We start from the raw sequence: 11,445 nt of genomic DNA on the forward strand, positions 1-11,445 counted from the left end.
TAAATAAATAAATAAATTGGGTCTTTGTAGGGTTTCTATCTGGTGTCTGCCTAAGTGAATGATGTTTATCAGTGTACGTCTTTTAGAACGTTGCATCGTTAACTTTAAAAAACCAGTTGCATCAATTTGCATCTCAGATTTTCCTTTTCTTCATCTAACATAACCTCTAAGCTCCCCATTTTGATATATTTCTTTCTTCTGGGATCAGGATCTGCATTTCAGCATCCAAGGTCATGATCCTGAACTGGAAGATGTTGGGAATGACCCGCTGCTACGGCAGGAGACTGACTGGTGGTGTGCATCGGCGGTGATGCTCCACTGATCCTGGTATGCAAAGAGAGAGAAACGATGGACGTTCCATCCCTCACCTCTGGTTGTGAGCTTCATGAGACACTAAGCGGCTGAAACAATCTGCCTCTGCAGAGAGGCGGGACTTCCTAACATAAAGGGATAAAGAACAGAGATCGGAGAGTCACGGCTCCTCCACATCGACACGAGCGAGTTGAGGCGGTTTGGGCGAATTCCCTTGGAGGCATTTCAAACACAGAGGGAAACCACAGGAAGATGCGCTGTAAGAAGTCAGCATGAACTGGTTCTGGATGAGAAACCAATCACGAGCGGATCCTGGCGTTTTACTGTGCTGAGTTTCTCATCTGTCACTTCATTGTTTCAAGCATCGTTTGTCTGTGACGTCCACAAAGACTATTCGTAAGTAATCGACCCAAGTTTGGACTGGTGATCAGATCATTACCACCAATGCATCTGATTCAAAGATGCACAACAACATAGTTTAATTACACAATTCAGCACTGCATAAAAAGTACGTTAAACATGGCATGGAGGTGTTACAGAAACAGCATGATAGAAATATACATTCAATATATGCATATCTGAAAGATTCTGTTTGTTCAGACACGTCTGGATCTGGGATCTTTGTCATGTGCCGCTCAGAATATATTTACAACCAGCTGAAAAATAAAAACCATGCGTTTGTGATCTGAGTAAATACTGGCAACATGCAGGATCAGCTCAACGCATGAGAAACACAAGGAATCTGCAGGAGCTAAGAAGAAAAACACGAGGGCTGGTTCCGTGTGAATCCATCTCACGAGTTCTCTGAGCGATCCTGTGATGGTGCTACAGCTGCCGCCACGGCCTCCCTCTCCTCTGATTCCTTCGTTTCTGAGCTTTAAACTTGCCTTCTGATGACTGCTGATCAAAGCGTCACGTAAAAGCCTCGCCCCCTGTGATGGAGGACGAAACGGGGCTTTCAAAAAGATCCAAACGGAAACCAGAGAGAATTTAACCACAACTTTTACACAAGAGAGATCCACGTGGTCTCATCACGATACACGGACATGCAAAATAAACAAACACGTAAAAATACCAAATCCACCTCATCTGGAGCCCTGGCACGTCATCGTGTTTCTGATGGACTCACGCCAAACCAACAGATTCAGCTGCAACCATGACGATGAGGTAAACAGCCGACATACACACCTTTCTATCTGCATTTTTCCTCTTTTTGCCTTTAACAAGAAGATTTAAGGTTAAGTCAAGCTAATGTACAGCGTGTGAGCTCTGGTTTTCAGAGAAGAACGTTTCACTCCGGCGCCGGGTTGATGGGCGGTAGATTCCTCTGTTTGAAGTACTGGGTGACCTGCTGAGGCAGCTCGGCCAGGACGGACTTGGCCAGCGTCTCCTTTGGCGCCTGAAAGGTGAAAACAGATGGGACATTAAAGTTTTAGTGTTGATTTGACTTGTTTGGATAAGATCAGCAGCACAAATACTGCAAACTGTTATTCATTCATAAACCTCACAGAAATCTTCAGCAATTCAAACCATCCCAGAGATAACACTGGCCAATCACAAGTGTGTTACTGCAAATAAGGGGAGGAAGAAAAAGTAAGACTACGTCCGACGTAGCCATATGACCCCGGTTTTGGCGCGCCTTCATTGGCTACCAGCAGCATTTAGACTGACATTTAAGATCCTGCTGTTTGCTTACAAAGCTTTGAATAATCTGGCACCGACCGACCTAATCGGACTTACTCACACCCTATGTGCCACTGCGTTCGCTACGTTCAGCTGACCAACTGCTGCTCTGCACCCCGAAAATGCGCTACAAGTCAACGGGGGAGCGAGCATTCATGTAGCTCCCATACTCTGGAATGCACCGCTACTCACCTCCATAATGAGGCTTTTAGATTGTGATTTATTTATCTTTTCTTTTTTGCTGGTTTTATTTGCTTTTGTCGGTTTTTATCTGTTTGCTGTATTTTGTCTGTTGTATCGGCAACAGAGTTGGGAGTAAAGCAGTACAAAAGTAATTAGTTACTGTAATGCATTGCTTTTTGCTGTAATGTGGTAATGTAAGGCATTACAGGGAAAGAAAAGGGTAATATTTACTCGGTACAATTGTCAGTGACGCGGTAATTACAATGCATTTTTAAACCCAGAATCAAGACGTGGGTTTCCTAAAAATTCAAATTGCGGGAAGCCTGAAAAAAGATCCAGTATCCACATATATGACGTCATTTATGGACTCGGCTTTGCGGGCATTCTATGAGCAGAGAGGATTCAGCGGTGACGGCTCAAATACTCCAGCTACGTCCTGCGCGCGGCCGCTGTTATATTCACAAAATCTCTCCACCAACACAAAGTAATTTGTTTGCGATCGTTTATATCAGCTCATATTCTCTGGTACTTCATGTACTTTTCAGCTGAGTTCATAATCTGTGCCCGGTGATTTCAACTCATTGCTGCTGGAGCGCAGCGCATATTAAGCTTTTTTTTTTTTTTGTTCAGTAGATCCCTTTGGCTGATTAGTTAGAAAGTAGGAATCTAGGAAACAGTTTTTCTGGAAGACGGAGAAAACATGCAGCATGCAGGAAGGTTAGAGGGAGAAAAGGCCGGAAATGATTCAGATAAAATCAAGAAAACAAAACAAAGTGCTTGAAAAGAAAAAAAGTAGGCATATTTATCCCCAATACACATTTTTACCTGTGGAAAGCAATAATATAAAAGCATTTAATATTTATACATGTGATAGAATCAGATCACCCCAGAAGTCAGTCCCACATCCAGGGCCGTATCAAGGCATTTGGGGACCAAGGCAAATGCAGGCTTGGAGCCCCCACCACCTCACTCCCTGCTCAATCTAAGATGGCAGCGTGCTGAGAGTACAGATTGTTGTTGCTTTTATTTAATAAACAATCATTTTAAAGCACCATTATTATATCTGACTGTTTTTAACAGCAACCCTAGCTCAGACACCACATCACCTTCCACATATATGTCATGAGCTCACTGAGCGTCACATGACCAGATTCATACTGAAGTTGTTTTGGTGAAAGTAACTTAAAGTAATGCTAAAGTTGTGTAATGCCTTACATTTTAAAATCAGTAATTTGTAATGTAATGAATTACTTTAAAATGAGGGTAACAAGTAATAAATGAGGCATTACAGTTTTGAAGTAACTTGCCCAACACTGGTCGGCAATCGCATGTTTCTGTTTTTATGTTGGGAGGCGCTTTGGTCAGCTCCCATGCTGTTTTTAAATGCACCATGAAAATGCATTTGGTATAGTTAGTGTGTGTGTGTGTGTGTGTGTGTGTGTGTGTGTGTGTGTGTGTGTGTGTGTGTGTGTGTGTGTGTGTGTGTGTGTGTGTGTGCGTGCGTGCATGCTTTCTCTTTTTCACTTTTTACATATCAGTTTCCCAGCAGGCAGAACTCCCACTCCGACCTCTCGCTGGCATCTCCACTGGCTTCCTGCCAAATTTAGGATCAAAACAAAACATTTTTCTCTCTTTTGTCCAAGTATTAATCAGAAAAAGGGCTCCTGGTGTTTCCTGGTTCAGGTTTTTGAGTCTGAGCTTTTAGATCCTTGATTGTGGAAAAGCCTCCATCTGTGCCTCAGATTAGCTGCTGTGAATTACCTCTTGAAATAGTCTAAAGGTTCGAGGTTTTTGTCATGAAACTTTGTTTTGTTTTGTTTTCTCGTCTCTGAACGAGAGAGGAAATGTTTGAACTGGTTCCAGAACGAAGCCGCGCGGTTCTGACTGCGGATCAGCGTGACCTCTCACCAGGTTTAGTGTTGCTGTTTTTATACAACAATTCAAATGGAAATAAAATCATCTTAACTCATCACTGGGCCCATTCATATGCTAATATGTACTTTTACTTAATGGTTTAACAGAAGATTAACCAGAGGCCATTAGGTTTTATACATCATCTGTGTAACAAAGTCATATTTCTGTTTCCCAGAAGTACCAGACGAGACTTTTCAGGCTAAGAATGACTTCTAACCAGATGTTTTTCAACTGAAACATCCCATAATTGCATGAGGACACACTGAACTTATGTTTCTTTACTTGCTTTACTTGCTTTTACTTTTATTATTGAATAAATGAACAAATTATTCTTGCCTAACTGCAGCTGTACAATCCTCCGTTTAAAGTCACATTAAAAGGTTGATGGGGTCCTCTCTGGTAGTTCTGGACCCAGTCTTAAACTGGACCTTTGAGACGTGCTGTCTGGTCCACGTGCAGAAGAGCTGCCTTTAACCAACAGCTCAGTTACGAAAGAAAGGGTCTGAAGCTGGGCAGGAAGTAGCCAGCCTAGCTTCTCAACTGGCTATGAAATAAATTCTTTGGTAACACTTTAGTTTAGGGAACACAAATTAGCCATTAATTAGCTGCAAACTAATATGCATATTAGTGGACTACTAAGTCTGAACTACTCATTATTAAGCACTTATTAACAGCTCATTACTAATGCTGTTATTCTAACTTTAACAGGCCACAAATGAATGGTTTTATCATAATAAGCCATTCATAATGGTTTGTTAACTGTAAGTAAATGTTTTGTTGCTGATTTACGCACATGCTAATTAGCTCAAATCAATATGTGGCTTTTAACAAAATAATTCAAGGGAAACGTATTCTCACCTTTAAATGGTTCATTAATACTAAACTACTAGTAATTAGGTATGAACAAAATCTGACTTTAGAATGGGGAACATATTCTTGCCTACAAGTGGTTAGTTGATTGTTGTTTGGGCTCTATTAACATGTGGAGTTTGATGTTTAAGTACATAAAACATGAACATAATATTTTTGGTTATTAATGTATAGGAGCATCATGAAGGTCCTCTAATTGTGACACAGGTCACACTTTCCCAGCTGGGTCAAGCTGGGTCAGACTGTAACTTTTAGTTCCACAGATCAACCTGATGTCTAAAGAATATCACCCTTACCTGCTGCTGCTCCGTCCCAGAAGAAGGACACTTCAAGTTCACGATAATAATCTAAACAATAATATTAATAAACTCTTTGACATTATTACTGTTTATCATAATCATCATAAATAATCACTTGGTTCAGTATAAATATATTTTAATTACTGGAATGAATTATGTTTTGGGTATAATTATGATTATGGTTGATGATCAGTAATGTGTGTTCAGCAAATCAGAAGGTCAACTTCCACTTATCCATCCAACACAGAACTGATCCAGAGTAAGGGTAACTGCCATCACGTGTCTTGACTCATGACCAAAGCTCTTGCTCTGAGAGTGGGGGTGCTCTGAGGACTTTGTTAAACTAACTTCCAGCAGCTTTGACTCCAGTTCATGAACCAACCACCATCAGAGGACCAGGGAACGGCCGTCCCTGAAGCCTCCATCTGCTGTTCTGTCACGCAGACAAGAATAGCTACGAATAAACGTAAACTGTAACCAGCTGACGAAAAACTCCTTCAGAGTTATAGACTTGAGACGCAAATAGTTCCACCTGTCGAGAGACCCAAGGAGACATCTCAGGACCGATTTGGGCGCACCATAGGTTCTTCTACCAACCTCGTGCCTGGAGGAAACCATCTCCACCTGACACTTCGGATCCAAAAAGGGGGTCTTCTATACTGGGTGAGGTAGACTTCGACAGATTGTGTTTGATGCTGTTTTCTCTAAGTAAACAACAGTTAGCTGCAAAACCATCATTTCCAACCCAGAACGCTTTATCACTACACATAATAACTATTCCCCTTGAATTACTTCGTTAATAGCCACATATTGATTTGAGCTAATTAGCATGTGTGTTAATCAGCAACAAAACATTTACTTACAGTTAACAAACCATTATGAATGGCTTATTATGATAAAACTCTTCATTTATGGCCTGTTAAAGTTAGAATAACAGCATTAGTAATGAGCTGTTAATAAGTGCTTAATAATGAGTAGTTCAGACTTAGTAGTCCACTAATATGCATATTAGTCTGCAGCTAATGAACGGTTAATTTGTGTTCCCTAAACTAAAGTAACCCTAAGTGATTAACCAATCAGACGCCTCGTATCTGGAACACCTGAGATCAGCACGGTGGCTACGACGGTCTGAAAACACACAACCCCGGTGGAACCAAGGAGTTTCTGACTACGACCCTCAAATCGGCCCTAAACAACGACGCACTAACGAGAGCAGAGGGAGGTCCAACTACACCCCACCACGTCTATTTAATGCTACAGGAAAGAGAGCCAACTTTGGACAAAGACACACAATATCTGAAAACCTTGCATAACTTTTAAACGAACTCATTTATGATTTACTTCAGCAGAAACTTCCAGCATTGTGACGCTAAAGCTGTAAAAGTTAAACCGAGAGAACAGGAACTCATTTCAGGTCGCTTTCATTTCTCTGTTTGCTCTCAGCTTCATTTCTTCCCCTTTTGTCGCCGTCTCTCGTCCTCCTATCAACAACCTGGAGCCAGGCCAGGAAACATGGTTGTTCGTCCCACGACAGAGGAATTCAGCTCGCCCACCACACACACACACACACACACACACACACACACACACACACACACACACACACACACACACACAGAAAAATATTTCCAAAAAACTCTTCTTTGCACTAATGAGTCTTCCTGTGGACAACCTGAAAATGTGCACATGCTAATTAACCTCTGTGCTCACCTGCAGCTTACACACACACACACACACACACACACACATGTACCCTCGTTAACATAATCACAGCTCGTAAGCTCATCAGCTCGGTGCAGGCTCACGGTGTCTCTGCTCTGAATGAGATAACTGAGCAGAAACCCTCAAACAAAACGTGCTTTGAGCTCCGTGTGTGCCGCGTCTGCGATAGAACACAACATGAGACTCAACAAGCTGGCGTTCACATTTAAATTCAGACGCTGTGTCATTAGGTGAAGCTAAAACCGAGCCAAAGTAAAAGCAGCAAAGGCTGGTTATGAAAGGACATCAAAGCTCACTGGATTGTTTCATTCATGGATCAGAATTTTTATTTTAACTGAAATGAGCACGGCCTTTTAAACGTGTTTTTTATTCGTCAGTTCTTTTATTTCTTTAAAACGTGACTTTCTCTTTGCTATCTTTAAATGTGTTTCTGTTCCTCTTTGACGTTGGAACAGAGGAGGCTCAGGCCGTGCTGGTGTGTGCTCGCAGAGATGAAGCCATCCTTCCAGCGCCAGGAGAGTGAGAGTGGTGGTGGTGGTTTGCAGAACGGAGAGCTGCACGTGTCTGCTTCACACATGAACACCAACTCAACTCTGCTCCCTGTACACAAACTGCTGCACCTCGAGCCATGACTCCGTTAAACTAATCAAGTTTGCGGACGACACCACCCTCATCGGGCTCATCTCTGACGGTGATGAGTCCGCCTACAGGAGGGAGGTGGAACGGCTGGTGTACTGGTGCAGCAGCAACAACCTGGAGCTCAATGCTCAGAAGACAGTGGAGATGATTGTGGACTTCAGGAAAGTCACAACCCCATCTCTCCCCCTCGTCCTGACGGACACCCCCGTCACCACTGTGGACTCCTTCCGCTTCCTCGGAACCACCATCACACATGACCTTAGGTGGGAGCCATCCATCAGCTCCCTGCTCAAAAAGGCCCAGCAGAGGATGTACTTTCTGCGGCAGTTGAAAAAGGCCAAGCTGCCGACCCAGATGATGGTGCAGCTTTACACGGCCATCATTGAGTCCATCCTCACCTCCTCCATCGCTGTGTGGTACGCTGGAGCCACGGTGAGGGACAAACACAGACTGCAGCGCATTGTGCGCTCTGCTGAGAAGGTGATTGGCTGCAGCCTTCCATCTCTCCAGGACCTGTACGTCTCCAGAACTCGGGGGCGTGCAGGTCGGATAGCAGCTGACCCTTCTCACCCGGGTCACAGACTTTTTGAGCCGCTTCCCTCGGGCAGGAGGTTACGGTCCATCCGGACCAGAACCTCTCGCCATAAGAACAGCTTCTTTCCATCTGCCGTTAGACTTGTGAACAGCTTATAAACACACAACCATGCTCGTCTTCGGTACTTGACATAACGTCACGTTATCGGCCATGTTACCTTTACCTGCCATTTTTTATAGCAAAGTTTTATGCTAGTTTATTATATTTTATTCTACTTTATTCTACTTTATTCTATTTTTTAATTATATTATTCATGTTATATGTAGCACGTTAGTACCGAAGCAAGTTCCTAGTTTGTGAATCGTTTGTTCACTAACAATGGCAATAAACCTTTTCTGATTCTGATTCTGACTGCCTCTCACAAGGCTCAGACACTAACCAGTGATGGGTTAGTCTTAACAGTGCGACGATCCCAACACCAACAAAAGGACGTTCCTACGGTCAGTACTCACATTACGGAAATCCCTAAAGGGAACAAACTGAACGATGTCGCGAACAGCCTCCTCTCCGGTGTTGGACCTCAAAACGCTGGCATCTCCATCCAAGAACTCCATGGCCGCGAAGTCTGCGTTGCCAACGCCGATGATGATGATTGACATGGGTAACTTGGAGGCTTGCACAATGGCGTGGCGAGTCTCGTCCATGTCGCTGATCACTCCGTCTGTTATGATGAGGAGTGTGAAGTACTGCTGCAGAGGGATGGTGAGAAAGAAATCAAGTTTAGAGGTTTTCAAGAAAATCGTTAACTTTGGTTTTGATTTGTGTTTCTTGGAACTTTCTGATAGTTTTTGTAGTCTCATCATGTGGGTACGTTTCTAGGAGATGCAAATTAGGCTGGAAGAAAAATACAAGTTTACATCAAAGCACTTTTCAACATTTCCATGGATATTTCCAGAGATTAGCGGCAAAAACTACGCATTGTCTATTCAACCCCAACTGGTGCAATGAGCTGCTTCTCATTTCTTAAGCAACCAACAGACGCACCTTTGGCATCAAGCAGACAAAACATCTAAGGAGATGCAGAAACGACTAAAACTGGGTTCAGAACTGTCCAACTCATTATTAACTCATTCGACTAAAGTCGTCATTTGCATGTTTTTACTGTGTGTGCATCGGAACGAGCCCCTGCACCGTGAGAACAAACATCTCCGCTCTAAAGCCGATCTTCATCCGCGTATGTCACACGTCACGTGATCAGGAAGCAGAACATCCATGTGTTAGGAGATCGTTTTGGGCCGCTGCTGTAAAAAAAAGTGAGGCGCGAACCGGAACAGCTTCTGCCGATCACAATTCAACAACGGATTATGAAAGAACGGATAGCGCTCGAAACGCGCCGATTCTTCTTGATGTAAGAGGTGAGTCTCCACTTTGTTTTGGTTGTTTTGGCGTCGACATCATCCTAGCGCGCAACATTCTGTGACTCTTAAAAAACAGTAAAAACGGTGAGAAACGCTGGCAGCGAATGAGTTCAAACTGGTCTGATGAGTCCAGATGGACCCTGTCTCAGCGTGAAGGTGCATCAGGGTAAGAAGAGAGGCAGGTGAAGTGATGCACCCATCATGTCTAGTGCCTACTGTACAAGCCTGTGGGGGCAGTGCTATGATCTGGGCTTGCTGCAGGTGGTCAGGTCTAGGTTCAGCAACAGGAAGTGCTCCACGGATGAGGTCAGCTGACTACCTGAATATCCTGAATGACCAGGTTGTTCCATCTTCCCTGACGGCACGGTCACATTCCAAGATGACAAAGCCAGGATTCATCGGGCTCAGATAGTGGAAGAGGGGTTCAGGGAGCATGAGACATCATGTTCACACCACAGAGTCCAGACCTTAACCCCATCTCTGGGATGTGCTGCAGAAGGCTTTATGGAGCGGTCAGACTCACCATCATCAATGCTACATCTTGGTGAGACATTAATGCAACACTGGATGGAGATAAATCTGGTGAAGCTTATGGAAACAACGCCGCAGCGAGTGTGTGTCGTAATCAAAGCTAAAGGAGGCCCAACGGAATACATAGAGTATGTGAGATTTTTTTTTTGGCCAGGAAGTGTCTAGAGTTATGATTTTACCATGTTGCATAAAAGCTCAGATTTGACCTGGAAGACTGTAATTTATCAGCCGCTGCACATAAAACACCAACATTTGGTTGTTCAGATTGGGGGCCTTCAGCCTGGCGAGGTCATCAATCTGCAGGAGTCAATGTGCTCTGTGCTTCTCCCATGACCTCCCTCCCACCTGTGACTGTACAGTAGATGAGCGCCGTGGATGGCTGCTCTCGCTGAGGGAAGCAGGATCCACCCCACCCCCCCACCTCCCACCCCACCCACCCCCCGCCTTACTATTGGAGTCTCATTGTTAGGTTGTGTTGTCTGAAGTCTGTTGCATATCGGTTGAGGTGTTTTTTTTGCAGAGCAAAGCTGCCCTCCTGGTGGGAGGGTAACTCTGAAGTGTCTTTTTTTCCCTCCACCTGAACCAATCCTCATGTAACCCTCTTATCTCTATTAAGGTAGCGCAACTCGGGTTGCGAATGACCACAGTCACCAATTCTTATCATGTGTCTTGCCCACGTATGTCTGATCTCTCAATTGTGTGTTCTGAAACTCTAATTTCCCTCTGGGATTAATAAAGGATTGATTGATTGATTGACTGATTGATTGATTGATTGATTTAATGAATGATTGATTGATTGATTGATTGATTGATTGATTGATTGATTGATTGATTGATTGGTTGGTTGATTGATTGATTGATTGATTGATTGATTGATTGATTGATTGATTGATTGATTGATTGATTGATTGATTGATTGATTGATTGATTGAATTATTGATTGATTGATGATTGATTGATTGGTTAATTAACCTGAGATTCCGGTTTTTCAATATAGCAGGATTAAAAAGAATCACAATGGGATTTTTTCCCACTATTGTGCAACCCTACATAGAATCATGTAATAAAATAACACAGATTATTTAGTTTTTATATTCACATTAGGCATAATTCAATTTTAAACACAAGATTAATATATATATATATATATATTAGTATTTTAGATTTCAGGCTTTGAAGGTTTACAGGAGATACAGTAAATGCTCCCAAAACACCAAAACTTCTGTTCATTTATTTAGATTCAGTGTTGTTGATTAAAACTCATGAGACACAAATGCTGACGGTCTGGTGTGCGTCTCAGTCGTCCCTTTACCATGAACACAAACCTGCAGAATGCAAA

General features: G+C 43.1%; 1 protein-coding gene across 1 annotated transcript in view; it reads right to left on the minus strand.

The window, feature by feature from the left end:
• Positions 1 to 774: 774 nt before the first annotated feature.
• The window catches only part of cpne2 (copine II), a 60,633-nt gene continuing 49,962 nt past the window's right edge, over positions 775 to 11,445 (minus strand). Inside the window, exons 15-16 of the mRNA XM_054733367.2 lie at positions 8,670 to 8,906; positions 775 to 1,711 (exon numbers count right to left, since the gene is read on the minus strand). Coding sequence (XP_054589342.1) covers positions 1,604 to 1,711; positions 8,670 to 8,906 — 345 coding nt within the window. The 3' untranslated portion in view covers positions 775 to 1,603. The remainder of the gene's footprint in view (positions 1,712 to 8,669; positions 8,907 to 11,445) is intronic.

Source organism: Nothobranchius furzeri, chromosome 4 (genome assembly GCF_043380555.1).
Source record: "Nothobranchius furzeri strain GRZ-AD chromosome 4, NfurGRZ-RIMD1, whole genome shotgun sequence".
Classification (NCBI taxonomy): domain Eukaryota; kingdom Metazoa; phylum Chordata; class Actinopteri; order Cyprinodontiformes; family Nothobranchiidae; genus Nothobranchius; species Nothobranchius furzeri.